General features: G+C 40.2%; 1 protein-coding gene across 2 annotated transcripts in view; it reads left to right on the top strand.

The window, feature by feature from the left end:
* Positions 1 to 24,712, top strand: part of plxna4 (plexin A4) — a 239,693-nt gene that overhangs the window by 110,018 nt on the left and 104,963 nt on the right. For both annotated transcript variants that reach the window (XM_063500354.1, XM_063500353.1), the window contains exon 4: positions 23,977 to 24,105. In XM_063500354.1, coding sequence (XP_063356424.1) covers positions 23,977 to 24,105 — 129 coding nt within the window. The remainder of the gene's footprint in view (positions 1 to 23,976; positions 24,106 to 24,712) is intronic.

Here is a 24,712-nt window from a genome sequence, read left to right as displayed (position 1 = left end):
TACTGTTTTTTTAATCAATTTTAAATCATGCTTTTTATTTGTTTTAATGTTTTAATTTGTTTTAATTTGTTTAATTTGTTTTAATGTCTCTGTAAAGCACTTTGAATCACCTTGTTGTTGAATTGTGCTATATAAATAAACTTGCCTTGCCTTGCCTTTTTGCAACTTGCAGGACTAAGATGTGATGGTAAACGCTAAAGTTTGCTCTGCCAGATACCACGAGTGCCGTGGTGTTTCTAAGCTGTTTTACTACACGCATGAAGATGATCAGCAGCATATCAGACATAGTTTTTCCACTGGACTCTGGACAAAATGTCTTTAGAAAAAAATGACTGATTATATAATAATAATATATTAAAATTTATTAGATTCTCTTTTCAGGCTTATGTATTCATATTATTTTTTCCCTCCCACACTTTTTTTCCCCTACTCGCTGCCCTCTACCTTCTTATAAACAGTCCTCTATTGTGTGCCTACAGATTCCAAAGCCAGGTATATGCTAGCCTTGGTGACTGCCTTATTGTTCAATTAAATCACTTCTCCCATTCCACTGCATTGCACCTTCTCTGCATCCTCCCCACACCTCCCTTTCGCTTCCTCTCACTATGAGGCATTCATCCTATTTCTTTGGTGGAGAAAGTAAAGGCCTTTGCCTCTTGTGTTTTTCAGTTACACGCGATGTAGAGAATGTGAATCTAGATTGGTGGAATACAGAGAGAAAGGCAAGAATACTTGCTGCCTTCCAGTCTGAGTGTCCCCTCGGGGAAGCTGTACAGGTAAAACGGAGGCGTTTATTCTTATTTAGTGCCTGTGGCAGACTATGATTTAGCCTGCCTTGGAACTATATGGTCTGAGGAAGCAGCCTTGTTGAAACAAGGAAGCAGACTACAGGTGCAGGTCTGAGGGGATAGTAGGGGATGAAGGTGGACAGTGTTAAATAAATTGCAGTGTAAAAGGTGAGAGTTTGGGAAGGACATTTTAAAAGAACTTTATGGAAATGTGACATGAAAGTCGATGGCATGCAGTTGATGTCACAAAGGATAGAAAAGTGGGTTACTGTATCTATTTGATGACTAGAGAAAGACTTGATTGCTGTGAGTGCATGCGTGAGAAAGATAAAGACAGATAAACAAAGCCAAAGTTGAGCTCTAGTGACAGTAATGATTGCATTCCACCCCATGACCTTTAGGTCACAGCAATGATCCTAGCATGCTCCTAAGGCATTTTTGCCCTAAGGCCAAGTGGCTGTGAAATAGTTCTCAGTCTTACCCTCTCAATACCAAAACCACCATGAAGTGGACTTCAGTCTGAATCAATGACTCCTCTTCATGGGCTTCTCAGTTCTAACAAATTCAATAGCCATAGCTGTAAGCATTCACATCAGTAGCATTCTTTGGCTAGTCTAGTTCCCTTTTTTTAATGGAACCCTTTATCAGCGACACACACAGATCATCAGTTCAAGGTTATTTGTGTTTTTCAACAAGGTTGATTAGGCATGCATTCTTTCAAAGTGTATGTATGTGTGTGTGTGCTTGCGCCTGCATGGAAAGCCAAAGAGCCATTGTATCCAACTTTGAGTTTTGACCATCCTTCTGACCCCCTGTGATGACTGTCAGGTCTTTTGTCCACGAGAGAAGACTCACAGAGACACCCTACCAGGGGACCATTTTTTGTTTTGCCATGGGGATTTGCAGATTCTGTTTTTTTTTTTTTTCAGGCTAGATTCTTTTGAGGTCTCATTGAATAAAAGCACAGACAAGCACATACACGTTAGGGACGCACACTCTAACACACCTTTGATCTTAACACACACCACTAGAGCCTTTAGACCTTTTGCTTTTCCCACTGTCTATTCCTGTCAAGCCCCATGGCAGCCCTATGGCTTCTTCCAATGACAGTAGCTTTGTCTTACTTTAAAGCATCCAGTAGACCTTGCATAACGCCATGTGGATTTGGAAGTGCATTTCAGAGCCAGTCGAGTAGTGCTGACAGACATATACACATGTCCTATGGATTGTGGTGCCATAAATCTTGTCTTTTTGTGTCAGTAGCTTTTTTGTTTTTTGGTTAAATATGTCTGCTACATAATGCATAGACCTGGGCTACATTTTAAAGACTTAAAAAGAAGTGTTTGTATAATTTATTTTAGCTTGATCTCACCACAGTACAGTCACAGTTGTATTTTACTGACTTAGCCTTATGTGTGTTGCCTTTTGTGAACATGAAGTTGCAAACTCAAAATGAAGTATTAGCACTCCATTTTTCCTCACTTAGTTAACTCTTATCTGCTTGTGAAGTTTTGAAAGGAAAATTGTCAGGTATTTCCCTAGTAGAAGTAATAATATTCATATCAGCAGGTTATTACAGTCCTTTCAATTGAGTGTTAATCCACATGGGCCCTCTCTGTGTTATCGGGGTGCATACCACTGGAGCTTTGGAGGTATTCCCATAGAAAGGCCTAAATTACTCTTTTATTCCAGAAAACACACAGAGGTTTGTGTGCACGTGCCCTCACACATTTCCATATCTGTCTGTTTCTCTTTCCTCCACCCCTTCTGGTTTTCCTCTCATCAGTGCATATCCCACTCCATTTACCCCTTACAATGGCCATGCTGTATCAGAACCATCCCTGAACCACTGCAGCCGTATTCTGTCCCCAGGCCCAGACTATGACACAGTTGGCTAGGGCAGAAGAAAGACCCTCTGGCCCTGCCTCATTAAAATGGTAAAGAGCTGGAGGAGAACAGAAAAGCTAATCCTTCTACCAGTCCCCTCCTGGAGCCCTCATCTCCTGGCCTAAGACCCTTACACACACACACAGACACATACGTTTAAAGATCATGAGAAGCTAAGGGGCTATGACTGGGCTTGCTAAAATATATAACCCCTGGGAGATGGAAATGATAGGGCTTACATGGGACAGTTTAACACCTAGGAGTGAAGGAAAGGGATTTGGACTGTGTATGTTTGTGGGGAGGGGGTCTTGAAATTGCTTGGTTCTGCCAGCAAAGCAACAATACAGCCCTTTAATGGAGGATGATTGTAGATTTGTAAACATCAAATTGTGTGTCATGCTGTTAAATATGAGATCAATTTTCTATTAAGTACAGCCATTTGAACAATATGTATGCTGTGTTTTTCAGTTGCACCACTGTGAATTTTCCCAAAGACTGATGTTACACAGGCTACCATAGCTGAGTAGTGACAACAAGAACCACATTTACTTTTACCACACAATGATAGCTAACAAAAAAATTGCATTGTACTTTATTTTGTGTCATTAATTGCATTTATCGATTCTAGTTTAAACAACGCGGTGTCAGCAACTTCTAATGCAACTGATTAAATACACTGTTTGTTTGGAAGTACTGCCTATACCGTTTAGGCAGTGTTAGTTCCAGTAACTCTACACGTCTAGAAAATGGGAAAAGTGTGTAGGAAAAATGGATGAGGCTGGTCAATGTGCTTACTCAGCCGGTCCACCTGAAGACTTCCCGACAGATAATGACGGTCCGCTCCCATCTTAGAGAGGGAGAGAGAGGGGGAAGAGTGAAGGAGGAAAAGGGTGAGCGGAGCCATCTGTCTGTGTCCAAAGTTAAACCACTGAGGCAGCACTCTCCTCCACACTGTGCAATTAACCTGCTATGGAGGAAGGTTCAGCCCTTTAGCTGCTTTTTCTGAGGAGACTCTGGCAACGATGTGTTTGGATTATGTTAATGTGCTATGAAGTGGACTGAGTTTTGGATTTCTGCAAAAGCATCCATCTAATTATGAACCAAAAATCATAGCTGTTTTATTTACCATGTAAATAAAAATGGAAATAAGTATATTTTGGTCACTCATACCCATCATCATAATCATCAGTTCTTTTTCTTCCTAGACCATTAGGGCTTGAGCAACCTAACTTGGCACACAGCTATATCTTAGGCCCCTGAAAGTTCTTATCTATATCTAATATTATGAAGTTGCCTAGCAACAGCCTAGCAATGGGCTAAAATGACCCATTTTTAGCATATAAACAACATCTGCCGCTGCTATTTTTGCACATTTCTCAATGCAGTTTCATATATCATTTTGCCAACAGCATGAAGAAGCCAAACAAGGCCGTAGTATCGGCATGTAGTAGTAGTAGTAGTTGTAGTAGTATTAATAAATAATATTAATGAAGTGTATTCATTTTTCACATTGTTATATATTTGTATTACTGAGAATGTCTGCTTTTTAACTTTTTTAACTTCATTTGATTAATTACTTACTTGGATGATCACATAAATTTCCCATCAAGTTTTAAGGGACAATGAGCTTATGGAAAGGCTTTTCTGATAAATGCTCATTACAACAGAGTAAGGCTCAGCTCTTGCCTGTGTTGTATTTGTGTTATGTATGGCTATATTGTCTGTGTGTGCAGACAGAGTTCTCCTTCTCTTTTCAAATGCTCTAAAGGTCCGCTTTTATGACTGCTGCTCACTTTATTCATTAATTCACTGAGACTACTCCTCTGCCTCCGGTCATCTCTGAATCACAGAGGGTGTGGACTGTGAAAACTGGAGATAATTCAGGGCAATAAGCATCACACTTTGTAGTTGTATTTAAGATCTGTCATGACTGTATGTGTTAATTATTCAATATGTGAAAATATACATTTTGTGGACTCATGGTTTTTTTTTCTTTCTTAATGAAATTGCTAATTTTACTGTTTCAATGCAATGCGTTTCGCTTATATACTCAAATAGCAGTTGGTGCCCACACTATGATTTTGATTTATTTCCTTTGTTTATTTATTGGAGGCTTGTGGCGTCTTTATTGTAACTAGTATCACTGCACAAGTTTTTTTTACATGTCACTTTTGCTCTACACTTGAAAGACATAAATACCTCACTGCTCTATACAATGGTGTTTTTAACAGTTCCACATTCACACACACGCACACACACAAACACATAGTGCCATGTGTCAGCTGGCAGTTAGCCAAGGCCACAGACATAAGGCAGTGACAGTAGATGACAGCAGTAAGATTAAAGGGTGTGGGAGTTATGAGTAGAGCCAGAAGACTGGCAGGTCCATAAATATCACATGCAGGGATCCCCCTAATAGTTTATAGCACTGTATCATCACACAGGCCCATCATAGACGATGGTCCTGCTACAGAGAGACTTGGATGTGACATTGTGACTGCGTGTCTGAAGGAGAATGCAAGTTAGTTTGAAGACTTGAAATTGAAATTCTTTCCAACACTGAATAATAATTTAAAAAAAAAAATCCAAGAGAAAACACATGGATGTATCCATAATTTTCCTTATTTAATGTTTAGCTCCGCCAACAATAATATGCAATATGAGATATGCTGATCATATATCTCGTGATTCTGCATTCTTTTTCAAATGATGTAAAAAACACTGTTTTCTTAATTGCTGATCACGTCATGTATAAAATCATTCATCTATTAAATCATTCCTCATCTGTCTCAGGTCATCTCTGAATCTGCACGCTAAGGGTGTGTACTGAGTACACTACAGACAATAGAGGGCAGTAAGCGTCACAGCTTTGAGTTAAAAGCTTTCGTTTGAGATGCACATGTATTATGCCACAACTCTTAATATTTGAATTCAAGCGTTTTGATTCCCATTGCCACAGGCTTATAAAATCAAGAACCTAGCCAATTAGTCTGCCATTTACAAACACTGGAAAAAAAGGGTTGTTCTAAAGAGCTCATTAACTTAAAGCATAGTACTGAAACATAGTTTCTTCCCTCCTAGATATTCCAATATCATCTATAAGTGGTGGGACTGCAAAGTGGAAGCTTTTAGGATCCGCAGTAACTCAGACAGGAAGTGATGGACCATGTAAAGTTACAGAGTAGGGTCGCCAAGTGCTGACATGCAAAGTACATAAAAGTGATTCAATAACTGCAGAGTTCTGAACCTCCACTGTCATTAACATCAGTATAAAACTGTCTCCAGCTATTTGCTCTGTGTGTGTGTTCATATTTAGTTTATTTAGTTTTGTAGTGATGGCCAGATAAAACAAACAGTTTGTGGATTTCAGTTGGTGCTTCATGATAAATTGGTTGCACCAAAAGGGAAAAAAAAAATCAATAGATGTTTTAGATTGTTTTAACGCAAAATACTGAATACTTGGTGCTTATTTGTAGTAAATTATAACTGTAGATGATTTAATAAGTTAAAAGATGGCAGGTACTTCACATGTGCTATTATTTACAGAGAAAAACACACACAGGACACACTTTTACATAGTTAAACAGATATCCACACATCAGAATAAATGCTCTTCTCCCTGCGATAAGCCTCGCAGTTGTTGGACATGAATGTAAATATATTCCAGTGTAGTTACAGCTGGATACTCAACCACTGACACAGTCTCCTCATTTCCACAGCAACACATGCTGACACACTTGCACAGAAACACATACAGGGAATGCACAAGCACACTGAGGCAGAGCAATAAACAGCTGGAGGGCCCTCTGTAATTAAACCTGTACTGCTGTTTGTAAGCTGTCAGTGCATGTATGTGGGCAGAACACACACACACATACACAGGCACACTTGGGCACATTTTCTGTTGCATTTGCATCTCATGCATTCCTGCTCTCAAGGCTGAGTAAATTTCAGAGTGCTATGTAGAGATGAGTGGTGCCTGTCTGACTCAGTTACACCATAAACACATCTCCAGGTATATTATCATGCTGCTAGAGCTGTTCAACATTCAAATAAAATGCAAGAAACATAACAAGAGTTCATTTGGTAGATTGTAGATTTGTTGATCTGCTTGCTGGGAAGGGCGTATGTTTCATAAGTGAGCTTTTGAGCAGAAGTAAACAGTGACTGGTCCTTATCGTGATCTTTTTTGGTTCTCCTATTTAATTTTTATGCACGATTCTCTCTGTTTATACTCTTGTTATTTAAATTTTCTTGCAGTGTTTGCTCAGGTAACAATGTCTTTTTTGTATGCAGTTTGCGTATGTGTAAAAGGATTCCTTTGCATGTTGCTTCAGCCACTGCGTGTACATATATGGGTGAGCAGATTTGTGTGTCCCCAGAGAGGTGGGCTTTCTGCTCTGAGTGGGCGTTTCACAGACAGCCAAGAGACCAGCAGGGAAATTTCCCATCAGCCCACAGTGCAGTGTGCAGTGCAGGTTAACCACTGAAGGCTCTGAAATCCATAGCCGCAACACAACACAGCTTTCTATCTCTCTCTTTGGCTTACGCTCTCCCTTCATCGCTGTTCCTCTGTCTCTCCTCTCCTAGCATCCTCTTCAGTTCTCTCTTTTCTCTATTTTCCTTACTCTCTTCTTCGTTCTCTCTCTGTCTCCCCAGATGAATCAGAGCAGAGATGAAAAGCTTTCAGGAATGCTGGCAGACAGGCAGTGCCTTACAGTAATCTAACCTGGGGAAGATGAAAGCCAGCTGGGAGGCTGGGAATAGAGTAAAGCGGGAGGAAAGGTGAGAGAACAGAATGACAGGATAGAGTTTAGGGAAAGAAAGGACCAGAAGGGCTAGATAGACAGAGAAAGAAAGGGCAAAAAGATTTGGGGAGAGAAGGTTTGTGGAAGTGTGGGACTGAGAGTTAACAAGATGGATAGTTTGTGAAGAATGCTGAAGGGTTAGATAGCAAAATGAGTAAATTGCTTAGAGGGGAGGGAGTTAGGATAGTGAGAAGATGAAGGACATAGTGGATAGCTGCAGTAAACCTGCCTGGAAATGGGACCAAAAGGAGAAGGAAAATGTTAGAAAAGGGAATAGAAATATCACGACAGTGGTTATGAGTAGGTTTTTTTCTATTGCCTTGCAGCCAAGAAAACATATTCTGCTTTTCCCTTAAGTATACTGCCTCTTAAAAACTTGGTAATTGCACATCTTCTGGCTTCTCATATTTCTTGACCTGTCAGGCTTTGCTGAAGCTTTTTTGTCGCCCATGTTTGAAGGCAGTTGCTCGGGTGAATAAAGTTTTATCACACCCAGAAGAAATTAAAAAGGACAAAAGTTTCCTTTTGATTATGCAGCACACTTGGATCCAAGTCCTCTTTGAACTTCCTGCTGTTTTGTTAATAGAAATAATTTAAAAAAGAATCTTGTGATGGTGCAACATTTTGCAAAAATTATCTTACATATTCAGTTAAAGAAGTTCAAGGTTGTTGTTTTTTTTTTAAACCTGCATACAAAACATTTTGGCATCAAAGGATTTTTGCTGTTTCTCCAATGGAAAATTACCAAGATTAGTAATGGATTAAAAAAAACCGTGATTTTTTTTTTTAAAGTGAGGTTTTATTTATCAAATGGTCAGAAATATCAGGAAAAGGACTTCAGATAAGTAATGTAACACAGTCTTTTTTGCCTTGCATAATCTATATGCACATCAGTTCCAGTTGATACTACTTGGGGTGATTTTTAAGGGGACACCTGTGAGGCTTTAAGGGAGCTGGCGACAGACAATGCAGAAGGAAAGCAAAACACTCAGGTGTGAATTAAATAAAAGCAGACCATGAAAATGGGCTGTTACATTTGGCATTGTAATTACTCTAAGTCAGTGTCATTTAGAGAGGGTTGACACATAGTGTAATTGTAGCTGTCATACAGATGACAGAAGCCCAACACAAACCTGTGGAGTTTAAATTTCAGATCCTCTTCAGTGGAACAAACTCAATTGCAACACTGCTCACTGAACATTGAAGTAGCATCAAGTGTACCACTGTTGTCACTCGAAATGGCTTTGGCATTTGGGGGGGGGCACACTCTTTGAGAGAGAGAGAGAGTGTGTGTGTGTCTTTGAATCATAATGTAGGTGGAGAAGGCCTGTCGCTGCTGTGACAAATCCCTCCTCATGCACCTTGTACTTCCTGCGCAGAATGGGAGAAGCGCACCGCACCGAAACGCTTCCCCACCTAATTGAAATTTTGAGGTATAAGAGGATTTCTGCGCAATGCAAGCTGACAGGCCCCATTCACCAAATATCCTCTTAGATTCCTCTCTCACTCTGTCTCTCCCCGAAAAAGAATTAACTTTTATCTGTCTTCAAGTTTTAGTGCAGCTTATACCCATCTTTATCTCACATTCTGCAGGTGATGTGTCTCGGTTCCTCTCAATCTCTTCTCTTTGTCTCTTATTCTCTGTCATTCAGGCTTGCTGCTCTGCTCTGCCAGTGGCACATGGTTTGTCTGTTTTCTTGTCATACCTTGATATGCCACATCGTAAAAGGGGCAGAATAGGTAGACGGGGAAAAAAAGGGATGTGGATAACAAGACTGGGAGGTGGTGGAGACAGGAGAGGGAGAAAGAGGAGGAATGGGAGAAGTAAGCCTGAGAATGACTTCAAGTATTAGCTGAACTTTCATAGCAACCAAGACGAATTATCCCAATGCCTTAAATAAACTGTTTGAATAGTAAAAATACAGAAGAGTATACCAAACATATGTTTTAGGTTGCAGACAAAGTTTCAAAAGCACTGAGTGTCACTTCTTATTAACTTTATCATCTCTTAAAGATATACTTTTAAAGTCTTAACTAATCTTTTGATAGTAGTTATGCTATTATTTATATTTACAACTGGTTTTGGCAGACGGTGCAAGTGTGTTGGCTATTTGGCACCTCATAAATAAAATAAAATTCAGTTCAACTGAGTGCATATAGTGGTTAGCACAGCAAAAATACCGTGGATAAGGGTGTATGGATATATGGATATACATATTTTCCCTGGGCTTACATGGCTTCCTCTCACACATGTCAGGTTAACTCGTTATTCTTCGGATGTGAGAGAGGTAAAATACTGCATGAATGTATGGTTTAATGTGACTTGAAGTCTAAAGCACATTGAGTGGTCTGTATGACTAGAAGAGCACTCTATAAATTCCAGTCCATCCCATAATTAAATTCTAAAACTATAAACATTATCTGTAGGGTGATTATAGCCATTAGTTTGGCTTTTATGATGTTGAAATGGAAGTTTATGTGTGTTTTAAAGAGTGCATAAGCAAGCAGGTGAGTTGGTAAAAGTTATAAGTCTGAACCTTAGAAATCAGGTCAGTGTCCTGGTTGCTTTTACTGGTCTAACTACAGGGCATTGTAAAAATCCAAAGGCTAAGTCTTTAGCCCATGCATGGAGTAGGCATGCTTGTATGACCAGTCAATAAGAGGAAACAATTCAGCCAACAGGTCACGGTCCAAAAGCAGGCAGAGATGTCTGATATAAGAGTGCATCTTCAGTGATACAGAATTAAATGTGTCACACTACAGCAGTATGTGTGTGTGGGTTTTTTTCCTGTTTTGCCTGTGTAATCACCCACAGGCTCACACATACACACATGCTTATGTGTAACACATTTGCTAAAGTATAGTTTCATTTGAACATGATTGCATGCTTCTTTTTTTATCTATTCCCTTGTCTTTGTGATTAGATAACCAACCATCCTGAAACAACACGCTCATTTATTTATTGGGTGAAGTTATTTGACTCCCACTGTGAAGCCTCTATTATCATGCACAATACACCGCTTTTATACTATCACATAATGCATGGGCGTGAAACTCTAATGTGCTCCCCTGATAAATCAGTGCTAATTTTAGAAAAACCCTCCTGCAGCGGCAGTGTAAGAGGTGGAATTTACTGTACAGTAGTTGGGATGTCTTCATTATAAGAGAGGGGATATGCTTTCAGCAAGCAATACACGACCAGGTCAGGAATAGATGGAATGCATTATTTAGCTTACATCACAACGGAAAGCAATTGTCATACCACCAAGTAATAAGTGTCACACAAAGCAATACATTATGTTTTTTTGTTGTTGTTTTTATTTTTTATTTTTTTGTGCCAAGCCCTCCAGCAACCCTGTTACTGTATTAAAGTTAAAGTAGGGTCTCAGCCTAATGGTATATTTCTAGTATGTCAGACATAATTCAGGGTGAGGTATTGTACCCCATACGGTGAGACATAGAAATGAAATTGTGTTATGTGCTGTGATTAATGTGCTCGCCTCCGGTGGATGTTTGGAGTGAGAATAAGACATGGACAGGAGAAAATAAAATAAAAGTGACCTTAAGCAACTGACCTGTTTCTGTGGGATACGTACAGTATATCTGGTCTGTCTCCTCGTATTTCTCTTTTAATGGGCATTTTTTTGTTATGAAGCGGGAGGGCTTTCATAGCAAAGCCAAACTCTTGCTTGCAGTTGTGAGTATTTGCATTGCCAAGCAAACATAGGAAGAAGAAACATTGCTCTCAAATAATTACAAAAGAGGGAGTCCATGGTCACACATTTCAATCACCTGTGTGCAGGATTTTAAGTATTACATTTGTATGCATGGTTACCAAGTTAAGAAAACACATGCTCGGGCTAATTTTACGTAAGCTGTTTTTCTTTTGTTATTGCACTTAATTCATTATACATAAAGTATACTTTTAGGGATGCAACAAAAGCCTTGTTATTTCTTCTAAAAATGAATCTTTTAGCATTCTTTTACTAGGCATTATTAGTTCCAAAAGGCTAACTACAGTTTAAGCAAAACGAGCACACAGTTTTGATTATTTGGCATCTGTCATGACACACTGATAATCGTTTTGATCCAGCGATGCATGCAGATTCCTGCAGTATGTGAAATGCACATTAACTGCGCTTATAAAAACTGTATCATGAGGCTTTGCTTTTGCAGGCCCTGTGCGGCTGACTGACTAGAAAGCTGTTAAAACAACAGTTATGTATTTTTTTTCCAGACACATACACAGGCGTCATGGACTGCATCCAAGCCATTTTCAGTGGACATTGGCCTTTAGTCTCCTTGCTCTTTTTCATTCTCTTTCCTCCAACGTTTCCATTATTATAGCAGTTGGTGAATCAACACATGCCTCAAGGGTTTAGTGCAGTGTTATTCCTCGCGCTCCCCGTCCTCCTCCTTGTTTTTCATTTTCTCACTGTCTGCCTCTCTGTCTCCCTCTCTCTCTGCTAGACCAGCAATGCAATTTTTCACTTCAGTGGGAAAACAGGTATAATAGAGGGAGTGTGCCAGTCTGTTTAATAAAGGAATAAAGGCAAGGAGGAGAGATGAGAAAGGAAAAAGGAAGTGCCCTTGGGGATGAAAACAAGGGAATGCACAAATATATGCACACATACACACAATCACACTTGTGTAGACAGTAAGGGGGGAACACAGAGACTTGCACCTGCTTATCTCTGAGGAATTGTATTTGAGGTGCTTTCCTATTTACTCAGAAACTTTGGTAGGAGGCTCATAAATCACCACAACATTGAACTGAATGGTAGCCAATGAATGCTTCCAGAGCACATGTTGGTGCGCACATGCATAGACACACAGATCTGCCCAGGTCTGAAAGGTAAGAGCATCGATAATTTATGAATTCATGAATATGAGTGGTCTTCGGCTGAAGTCAGGTATTCATAAATTGAATCTGTGCGTATGTGTGATTCTGCTCAGTTGTCACCACACAAGAATACCATATTTGTCAGGAAAATGTTTAAAAATGGTTTCCTTCCTCACATTTGTGGGGTTTTTTAAGAAAACCTTCTATTCCAAGGTCACATTACCCAGTTCTGTGATTATACCTGACCAGAGACTAGAAAGAGGTAGTGTTAAGATGACCTTTTTGGATTCTGGTATATGTGATTGTGTGGGCACAAAACTGTGCACATATTTGGTGCTTGAACTTTAGGCGTGTGTGTGTGTGTGTGTGTGTAAGAGAATGCCTGTGTCTCTAGAGTTATTCTGATGGCAGTGTGTGGTAACAGGATCCAGGGTGAAGTCTGCTCTCAGACAGCGTCTGGCGTTCAGCTCCCCATCTATTATTCACACACCTGTGCACACTCTCTCTCTCTCACACACACGCATATAGACGCACACACAGATACACACTGCCTTTTTGTCGACACTTTATTTGCCACATTAGTAGTCAAGTGGTTAAAAGTCCAGCATTGTTGAGCTTTTTCTTGTTATTTTTTTTTTTGGGGGGGGGGGGGGGTTCTTTTGCACTTGTATTAGTGTAAGTTTGTGTGTATTTATATGTTTGTGTTTATCTCCCAGGACACCAATCACACCCTTGAAGTCAATGAACTGCTCTATTTGTCCTGGTAAACAAGCCGAAAATAAGTATTGACCAGAGAAAAGAGGGCAGACTGATAAGCAAGTGAAAAAAGAGATAGAAAACCACTAAAACAAAGATTTTTTTTGGTAAAGAATGGAAAAAGACTTCTCAAAGTCGTGCTTTCACCTTGGCTAAAGTTGATCAGTGCCTGTCATTAGGCCATTATCAGACCCAGACATCTTTTTGTGGACTTGACCCTTCTCCAGCACCCTTGTTGGATATGCTACTGATTGACATTTATAGAAGCAGAGTATGTTTCTGTTAAGAAAAGACTACACTCTACCCCTGTTACCCCTTGCTAAGAGATGCATAAAGGTCACAGAGGGGGGTGTTTGCGAGTGATCCTTTGAATGCTGATCAAAGTCTGTCATTGGACCTTTATCTCCCAACCTCATGTTCATCCCAAAGAGAAATATACACCTGTTTTGTGTAAGACTGATCAAAGGTTTACCAACAAACAGATCCTCCGCTCGTTATCCTCAGTGGTTAGATAATTTGGTGATTGACAGCGAGGGAAGCAGGATTTAGATAACTGATAAAAAAAAATCAGTTAAAAGTTTCCAGTTGAGGTTTTTTTTTTTAAAGTTCTGATAAATACAAAAAAAGGAAAAACAGTTGTTGTAATTAAATAAAACTTTTTTGCACTTAAGATGTTAAAACTCTTATGTGTGCTTCAGCACCATCAGAGCAGCAGGATGGTCCTTGTAAAGCCCTGTTTTTAGCACTGGTGACTTTGGAATTACATGAAGAGAAAATATCAACTGAGACGGTTCAAATTCACAGTAGAAAAGTTCAACATCATTACTACAAGTAATTTGCAAATCTGTGCTTAAATGTAACAAGGAGCATTACCTCTACTTCACAGGCGAAGAGTGGTTAGACCAAATGTAGATTTAATTTAGTTATTAACTGCATCTGCGCGTGGTATTCATTTACTTTTGGGAATATCATCACTTTATTTTTATTGCCCCAAACTATTTTGCAGAGTTGTGTGATTTAAAAAAAAAAAAAAAAAATCCCCAGCAGTCTTCAACTTCCCTGCCTTTGTTGATTCATGGCTGGGTTTCAGAGACCATCACAGGCACCTGCTGAGTTAGTACCATACCTGTATTGGATCAGATGCTATATGTTTCTCTTCCCCCTTGGAGATGGAATAATTCAGATCTGTGCTGGCTTATTCAACATGCAGTACTATATTGTACAGTCAGTGCTTGTCGGGTCAGGGCTGCTTTTTGTAAATGAGCAGCTTATTCATTCACTTCAATTTAATTTAATTTAATTTATATAGCAAAGATTCACAATAACAGTTGTCTCAATCTGCTTCTTACTGTAAGGTACAAACACGGCAACGGTGTATAAAGACAGTTATAATGGCCCACGCTCACCTGATCCAGCCCTAACTATAAGCTTTATTAGAAAGATATATTAAATAGGATGATAACAATAAAAATAGATCCAGTGTATTAAGGGAAATGAAAAGAGAGAAAACAGGAAACGGGTAGATGTTTATTTTCATTGTTTTCCTTTTGAGCATTTTCCCTCTGCTTCTCTAACATCAAGCTAACCATCTTTTGCTTTGTCACATGTCCAGTGTCCTGGGCCCTGCAATTCTCAGAGTGCGGACAAATGCCCATATACAGCATTTCCGTTTATGTCACACATAAACCATAGCCCTCAGAGTATAATACTTGTCTTCATATACAGTATACTCTTCAATCGACTGTGAGCTACATCCATCCTGATGAGCTGCATCTGTAGCTCTGGTTTTCTGCAATGCTGTGTCAGCTGAAAGGCTTGATTTGATACAATAGGCTGATATGGTGCCCTCACTTCTCCAGGGGGCATGTTGACTTCATTAATGGGTCCCAAAGCCTTTTAGCTCTCACACTATGGCCTCTGGTCTCAAAATATAATGGGGTTCACTCTACTCAGTGGCACTGCCACCAGGTTCCACCGCTAATAGAGACACAGGTGGCGATATGCCCTCAAATGATGCTGTTGCCTTTGCCAGTCGTCGGGCATAGGTTTCAGGAACAGCAGCTCTTATCACTGCAGACTAAATGAAGTAACATAGTAAGAACTTTAGGCGAAATAATAGCTTTGAATGACAAATATGCATATGGGCTTTCCTTGGCTAGTAATTTGTTTGCACTAATGAGGTAGGTCAGGTCCACCTTTCACATCTAATTTCCTGATATGACTCCAAATAAGACAGACTGGATGATGCATATTGCAAGGGAAAATGGCAGAAGTAAAACAGTGATCGACAAAGACATGAAGCAAGACATAAGCATATGAGATGGAGCAGCTGATGCCAACTGCAGAGAAAGAGCAAAGTATTTTTGCCCACTGGATCCCTCCTGCCCACTTCCACACAGACTTCAGCAACAATGAACACTAACCATAGTCCAACAGACTTTGTATTGAGTAATGAAGCAAAAAAAAAAAAAGGTCTTCAAGACATCTACATGTGTGAATGATCTTTAATCTAAAGACATGTAAGGACATTTGCAGACAGTGAATGGAAGACAACATGTAAAGTACAGAGTCCCAGCTGTGACAGAAGAGACCTTTCAGAAATTTCAGAATGGGCAGAGAAAAAGTAAATGAGAGAAACTGAGTGAGACATCAGAAGTCAAGAGGTCACAAATGTTCTCTAGATTGAACTGGCCAAAAGCCTGCAGGTATTTTAGACAACCTCATGACTTAAAGATGGAGACAGAACAGCAGAGAGAGAGAGAGATGGAAAAAGAGCAGAGAAATAGCAGAGCTGGGAAATGAGTAACAAAAGCTGAGCTGTGAGCCCCCTGCCTGGTCACAGTGCTCTAAGGCAGCTCAAAAGTGAAGGCAATGATAGTGAGGAGACCTGTCACTCATCCTTTGAAGCCACGGAGGCGATTGAGGGACAAGAGGAGAGCAGGGGGGAAAGTTAGGAAGCCTCCGGACACTTGTCCCCTTTCCAACACGATCATCTCCCACAATAACATTCTTGTCCTTCGCTTCTCTTCTTGCCTTCTCTATCTATCTCTCAGCAGGTGGATAAGGTTAGATTAGTAGGCCACATGGGCCTGCAGGCTAACAGGTACCACACCTTAAATGCTACAGCGGTCAGTCACCGAACCAGGGGTCCCCCTGCAGCTCGGCCTGATTTAGTGTCAGATCTCAGGTGGGAGGTAGTTAAAATATTTACTGGAGTCGCATTAAGTGCACATATGCTATGTCTGATTCTGTGTTTAACTTCCCCTATTTATTACTTTATATTGCCACATCTATGTCATCTGCTACCTGCCCGGCATCTGCGTTTTAGTTTTCTAACCAGCAAGGAAATGGTCTGTGCTGTATTTGGATTATGTGCAGGACAAGTCAGTCAGTTAAATCTAAAAGGTAGTTAATCCATTCATCTTCTTCTGCTTCAGGGTCATGATGGGGCAACAGGCAGGGTACACCCAGGTGACCAGCTTAATCTGAACAGAACTGGAGCTATCAAAAAAAGACCGTGTTTTGTTTTGGGGTTTTTTGTTTTTTATCATGCCATGCCTTCTATTCCTAAATCATCTACGGAAAATTAACCCAAAGAAGTTTAAACTCAACGGGGGCACCATTGTAGAAGTCGTATTTCTCCACATTTTTCACAATGGCCATGCAAATCTTTGTAGTTGCTTCCCCGCTAACAATGACATTTCCTTGATTTGCACCCACAAAGCACCTTCTCTCACAGAGAAGGCATCAGGGAAAGACATTAATTAAAATCCTGCTGTGTAGCAGATATGCCTAATTGCAAACATAAAACAGAGAATAGTGAATTAAAGCATAGAATGAGTTCAGTTCCAGTCGGTGGGGTTTTTTTTTTTAGCCCACTCATCCTCCAATACAGAGGAGCTGAGTTGAGAGGGGGGAAAAGATTTTAAATCTGTCTTTAATAAACCGAATGAATATTTTACTTCCATAAAGGAAAGCTGTAAACCACTGAGTCAGTGTTGTACCATTTGAATAAGTACAAGATGACTCTATTGTAGCTTGTCATAAAATATAAAATACGCTGCCAAAAGACAATGTAGATGTAGAAAGAAAAACCATAGCATTAGTAATTTATGTGTCACCTACAATACTTGTTGAAATGGAACAGATTTAGAGCGTCCTGGCCAGACATCATCTTCTCAGGATAAAACCACGTGTCTGTCTTTGATTGTCCCTAATAACTCTTGCTGGCAATAGCTAGCGGATCATATGAGATTTCTGTATTCTAACAATGCTGCACGACCAGCCTGGCATCCCACATTTGGGTGCGACATCCTTGTTAATACCCTCAGATTAATGTCAAATTATCTACACTCCCCCACTAGTGTTGCACCGGTCCATCTCGCCTCAAGCTAAATATCGAGGCACTGAATGTGGAAGTGCAGAGTTTTTTCTGGCATTGATTGACACTGAGAGATGGAGCCAGTCTGCCTCTAGCCCCCTTCTGTTATTCTTTCTGCTCACCCCCCCAAAGTCCTCTTTTCTCTCAGTCTGCCATATGTTTCAGCGAGCTGGACAGATTTGGGCAATCAGACAGCCACCATTGTGTTGCTGTCGGTATGAATAGAACGCGTGGAGAGACACATTGCCATTATGTAGTGACGATACGTTGCTTCTCCTTTTTTTCCTGTCTCTTTCACCGTGAATGTTGCTCTCCCTTGTCTCTGTCTGTCTGCCTGTGTCTCTCTCTAGGCTCTTAATATATGTCCTGCTTTGCCTGGATGAATACCTAACACTCTGCTGTCTGCTTTAAAACAAGGGTGAAAACCTGAGCCTGAGTGTGGCAAGTCAGGCTGAGGTGTCTTTTGGCATTTGGCCGTATTGTGCTCTGTCCAGAATGTTTATGACTGATATCTCAAACCGAAAAAAGCTGAAGCTCTTATATACATGACCTGCAGACAACTTGATGGTGCTGCTTGTAAAACCGACAGAATAAGTAAAGTGACAGAGAAAGTCTCTTATAGGGTAAATCTTTAAATGTACCTTATGAAAATAGTACAAGGTCTCTTAATTAAATTAAATGGCTTCAAATTTCAGTGAAGTGACACTAATGGGTGTATAAATCTGAATTCTTATTGACTTTATTCTTATTTTCAATTTAGTTTAGTTTAGTTTCTGTTACTTCCTGTTTTATTTTGAAGGATATTCCTTCATGTGGCTCTCTGTACCTTTTCCTTCCTTCATTTATTTTAGTATCCAATGAAGCTATTTTCCCTTTATCTTTGGAGTTTCCCACTACTTTCCTGTAGCCACATTTGTTAAATATTCATCCTTAATCAATTTATTTAACTACCTCTGTTTTAAGTATATATTTATGTCTATCAACTAAAAAGAAGCAATGAAACAATGAAAAACAATGAAAACTAGCATTATTTTAGCATATCCAAAACACAAGGGTTCATGACCCTTTCAGCTGCAGAGATGCTGGCAGACCACTGAGTTTGCCCATATGCATGTTTCACAGGATTAGGGAAATTTCTGTCACAAATATTGTGGAAATTTAGTTTTGCCAGCATGCTGTATGACTTTGGATGACTTTCCGCTCCAGCCCACTCACCTCACTGTGGTTGCATGACACGTGTCAGACCGTAGTGATACTTTAGTCAGCAGCTTATTCTGGCTTCCCCTAGCAGCATGTTGGTCATGGTGTGTGTTCCAGCCATGGCCTGTTAGTTTATGTGCCATACAAAACAGACTGCAACTCTGTGTGACAAGCCTTCCTTTTGCCACCCCAAAATCCATGCCATAGTAGGAAAGGACACCATTTTTGCAATCTCGCTCACTGTCCTTACTCATATTCAAAAAGTTTCCCTCCTGAAGTTTTTGTTTGTTTCAGAAGCTCAGTTTTAATAGAGTTTCCTCCCAAAGTCCATGTACACTCACTTTGTTTAGTGCAAAACATTCAACTTTTTATCGAGGTATGCAGAAGAGCTTTTCCAAATCCACAAGACACTGAACTTTGAGGCACATGGAAGTGGACTGCGCAACCACTTCTGCCATCTTGGATGATAGCATCAAGGTTGGGATAAACAAGATGAATACATGAATACATTCAATCTGCTTTGTGTCAGCAATTCAGTCTGCTGTTGGTGGAGTACTGGTGTGGGTGGTATTTTTCTGACACACTTTGGAGCCCTTATTATCAGTGATGATTGAGCATCGTTTAAACATCACAGCCTACCTGAGTATTGTTGCCGACCATGTCCATCCCTTTATGACCCCAGTTTTAACACATCATGTCACAAAGCTCAAATCAACTCAAAGTGATTTCTTGAACATGAAAATGAGTTCACTGTAATTAAAAGGCCTCTGCAGTCTTCAGATCTTTTTCCAAAAGAGCCCCTTTGGGATGTGATGGAGTGGGATTCATATCACATAAGTGCAAATGACAGAACTGCAGCAACTGTGTGATGCTTTAATGCCAATTTGGATCATAATCTCAGAGGAATGTTTCAGCACCTTGTTAAATCTATACCATAAAGATTTTAAGCAGTTCTGAAGGCACAAGGGGATACAACCCAGTACCCAATAAAGTGGCCAGTAAGCATATGTCGTGTTAACTGGCTAGTGCAAATTGGTCATACACTGCAGGTGTGGGTGTGAGCGCTAATTGTTGACTGTGTCTCTGTGTTAGCCCTGTGATTGATTGGCAACAAGTGTGTTCCCCGCCTCTCGCTCAGTGTCAACTGGGATATGCTCCAGCTTCCAACTGTGACCCTCCAAGCAGGGAAAGCTAATGATGTGCTACCTTCAGTTTGCTCTAGGTAATGTGTTGTTATCTAGATAGTGTGGTCGTGCCCGTAGCGCCTCCATTTAATCACAGCAGTATTTTTATTTCTCTCGATGATTAACTAGTCTAGTCCTAACATGCGGACCAGCTATCTCACCGTTTGATGTAAAGTGGTTTCTACACAATCGCAGGCCAAGTTCACAGAGATTATCCCAAATCAATAGATGTTCTAAGATGTGTAACCAGAGGTACTGAATTTCAAAGGACATTTTTTAGTGGAAGAGGGTTCCAGAGGGGCAACAGCATTATTGACTGCGGATATGGAAGGTGTCTGTTGATTCAGCCATGACACTACAAGCAATCTGTGTCCCTGATATTGCAACAGTCTTATTTTGTGTATTTTTTCTTTACTGTCCTCTGATACATTTCTACAGCTTTTCCCTTTTTTTCTTATACAAAATAACCCTACACTTAACACACAGGGTTTATTTTTGAAAATCACATGAATTATTCTTAGCATTATGCTTTTACCAGCCCACAAGCATGGAGTTAGAGGAAATACCATACCTTCCATGTGCTTTTGTAGCATAGACTGCCAATATGAGCAAACTGAGCAAGGGTAATCCTGTGGTTTTCACACCGGAACGGCTTCCCCGTCTGTATCACACCTTCTGCTAGCTGTTAGCCCCATGGAGAGAGGGAAATGGTGACTTTAGGCATATGATTTTTCATGGACACAGTCAAGGCAGGAAGTACCATCTGCATATGATGTTCCGCTTGTTTTTCTCTGCACTCTGACTGTTTTATTAAATTATCTATAGCCGTTAGATGCATTCTTTTTGATCAGCACTGCACTCACATTCTGTTTATGCTTTTTTGGTGGATTGCAAATAAGACTGTAATAGTCGGGCCCAATCGCTTTAAAGTCTATATAAAAATATTTTATATGCACTAAATGTATTCTTGAGACAGTATGATCACTGAGACAAGATCCTATTCGTGTCTCTACAACATTGTCACTGCAGAGCCGAGTGTTCATAATAGCAGCTGTTGTAGTTATCTGTCACAGCCACTAGGTGGATGCTATATCTGGACAAAGTAGTCACTCTGTGGAGGATTTTCCTGTATGTGAACTGTGATGGTGTGAATCAGTTGCATGGTCCTCCTGGCACAGTTGGGACTATTAAAAAAATATTGTATGCTCTGTGTGTGCGCCCTGAGTCAAAAGTGCCAGTAAATCTCTCGGCTCTTCCCAGAGTATCCCCTACAAGCATCTCCAGCCAGGAAGCCTGTATGTGTGCGTATAGGAGTGTGAAAGAGAGAGACAGTGAACTGCCAATGTTTCTACACACACGATCGCTTGCGTGTTCATGTTCATCTATATGTGGGCCCAGTGCATCCCTCACCTTCCCACTACTCTGAGGCAAAATGAAGTCTGTCTGGCAGTGAATGTCTATTGTGTAGTGCTAATGTGATAGCAGAGATTAGCATTGTAATCCATTTAGCATAGAGCAGCTAATCCACTTTATTACTGTTGAAAAGGAATCTGATAATATTGGCTAGCACCAGTGTGGCTGCCTTAATGATTTGAGGCTGATGAAAAAAAAAATACTTTAAGATATATTCATAATTACTGTCTCTGATAATGAATGTAGGATTAGTAGGTTCAAAACAAACCATGTCATTATTTTTAGCATTTCATCAAGAAAATAAAAGTGGTATAGTAGTATGCTGTTTTGTTTGTTGAGTCTTTTTTGTCTAATTATAAAGGACTTTTCATGCACTAAGTGGATATTTTATATTAATTCTTCTAAGAGCAGAGATTGATATCAAAGAAGATGAAGACAACTCTGTTTTAAAAGCTACAACCCCTCTGTATGTGCCAATTATTGTACAAACAAGACCACTGGTCCTTGATTTAAATCAGTCTTTCTCCCTTGTGTGTTCCCCTCTGGTCCCAGTGTGACTAAACCAGCTAGCGTTGCATTCTTGCAGACGTGCTCCGTGCTCCCTGGTGGCTCGTTTGTTTTGTTGGTGGTCAGATTGAGGGATAATATACAGGAACTTCCCCTTGAAGCCTCTTCCCTCCTTGGTGACTGTGGATCTGTCCCAACACAATAAAACTCTACATCCAGTGACCGCTATAGACTGTCAGCCCTTTAACTCTACACAGCAAATGACTTGAGACCTTTATCACATGCTGTTGAGGTAAACTGATACATGTTTCCATGCATGCACATGCACAAATGATGAATGCTGTGCGTATATGCTTAGCACCTAAAATTAACATCCCCAATTGGGCAGATTAGATAACCCCACCTGCTGAATTGAGCTCTGGCTTACAAGAAAGTTTCTTTCTTCTTGCCTCCTTCTCTTCTTTCTTTCTCTCCTATTTGCCTTCTGTTCCTTTCTTTGCAACTGACCCTGTGTACAATGGCTCCCAGTGGAAAAAAAGAACTCAAGGTTCTTTGAGATCGAGGTCACTACACGAGCCAAGCAGGAGGCTGAAAAAAAAGAGAGAGGAACGAGAATGAATGAGAAACAAAAAAGGAGGGAGAGTGGGGTGAAGTCGGGGTTCAACAAGGTGTCTGTTTAAAGAAATGTGATGTTGTGAAATGGGATATCAGTAGAAACAGCAGGATAGGGCAGCACTTAAGCTGAAGCCAGTATACTTATAGTAGGTTTCTTTCTTTGCACTACAATAGTTGACTGTCAAAGCAAAGACAAAGGAAAGTTGCTTTGAACTATAAAGAGCTGCAGATTCTTTGATTTTGTTATGTAGAGAGTAAAGGAAAAGTAGAACCAACTAACATTGTCACTTACTATAAAGAACATCCTGATTGAGTTTCTTAACATTACCTTAAAAGTTTAGTGATGGAAATTCAAAGGCATGAGAGAGAAAAAAAAATTAGAGTAATTTCCTAAAAATTCATCTTAAGATGAAGTTTAAAAAATGTAAATGCCCACCAGTCCTTTTTATCCAGCCTTTAACAAAGATAACCACCTTTTATTGAACAGCTCAGTCAGGCTTCTTGATCTGAAAGAGACTTTAACTTAAGGTGTATCAGGTTATGATATTCAGACAGAACACAGAGTATGATGTCCTAGGGTTATTATAATTAATCAAAAAGTGACTCATCTGTCTAGTCGACCATCTGCTTCCTATCCAATTATCTCCTGTTTATGCCTGTTACCTGTGAACCCTTAAGTGCTGAAGAGCACAAAGAACTACCAAGAGTCATCACAACTTTAACAAGACTTTGTTCACACCTGTCGAAAAAACCCAGAAAGGGCTGTGTGTGTGTGTGTGTGTGTGTCTGTGTGTGTTTGTCTATTCTATTGGGTGCTGAAAGTTGCTTAGTTAGGTAGAGTCAGGACTTTGTGTTACTGGAAAAATGGAGCCAGAGGACAAGATTTGGAAAGGATCATTTGCAGCACACACAATCAGTTTGTGTGTGTGTGTGTGTGTGTGTGTGTGTGTGTGTGTGTGTGTGTGTGTGTGTGTGTGTGTAAGAGAGAGAGAGAGACAATGTAAGCAGATGTTCTGGCACAACCCAGACCACTTCCATCACATCAGCAAGTGTGCGTGGGCTCAATTCCATGCACTTTCTGCTGAGTAAACTCACCTAGGGGCCCATAGACCACACCTCTTGCCCAGATGCCTTATTACCATAATCGCTTTTGAATGGCTTAAACTGTAATAGAGAAAGATGCCCTTCTCAGCTACAGCACCGACAGCCTTGATGCAAGGCAAAAATCCCAAGTCAGTATATCCTGGGCAGTTTAGCTAATAAAAACATCCAAAATTACCTTTTAAACGATTCCTTTATTTGTATTTGCACGCTTTGTTGTCCTAGATACCACCTTTGTTCCACTGCCAAGTCCTTCCTGGAAGGCAACCGTTTTCTCTCCTGTGTTTCTTATTTGCACCTCAGCTGTTCTTTATTTCAATGTTATGTCTTTAGCCATTTACTCTTTATGTAATTGGACTTAGCAGTTGATTCATGTGAAGTTTTAATGTCATGATTGCAGTACACATGAAGCAATGGTTGTGAAAGAGTGATTGAAAATGTATAATAAATGCAGTATGTTAATCTTTTAATGTGCTTCTCTTCTCGTTTTTAGATTCGTGTAGATGGCTCCTCGCGTGCCCTTCAGTATGAGACTGTGCAGGCTGTGGAGAATGGACCCATCCTCAGAGACATGGCCTTCTCTTCTGACCATCACTACCTCTATGTCATGTCTGAGACCCAGGTCAGACACACAAACAAACACATACATCAAAACTCCTCCCTGCTGACTCAGTATCATAACCACTGGCATTTATCATTTTCTTATGTCACAGGGTAGAATAACCTTTGGTATGGCAATAGAGGATTTCATTACAGCCTGACTAGCGGAGGGAAGAGGATTAGATGGACCATTGGATGTTGTGACCATGTCTTTTTATAGAAACAGGCTGTGAGGGTAGAGCTGGAGTGAATAAATGTGTTGAATTATGGCGAGAGAGAAGAGTGGTCTTAGTCCACTTTGGTTTGTGCTGGTGTGTATGTCTGAGCAGGCAGATTCACACATCTCTCTTGGTACCTTTGATGACATGGAATGTGGAGCGAAATAGCAGCACTCTATGTAATGGACACAGACACAGAGTCGGCGAACACCTCTATCAGAGGCAAAACCTTGCCAAAATAGCACCACGAAAAGTCACGCAAATGGACACCTCTCTGACTGGCTGACTGTGTTAGATGTTCACTTTCTCTTTTTATTGAACACAAAACACAGGCATGGACTTGTATTGTAATTTACATGTACAATACAATGATGCAGCTGATGATTTATGTGAATTTCTAAACATCACATG

Source organism: Pelmatolapia mariae, linkage group LG17 (genome assembly GCF_036321145.2).
Source record: "Pelmatolapia mariae isolate MD_Pm_ZW linkage group LG17, Pm_UMD_F_2, whole genome shotgun sequence".
NCBI lineage: Eukaryota > Metazoa > Chordata > Actinopteri > Cichliformes > Cichlidae > Pelmatolapia > Pelmatolapia mariae.
The sequence above is the reverse complement of the archived record's forward strand: the minus strand, read 5'-3'. Positions and strand labels throughout refer to the sequence as shown.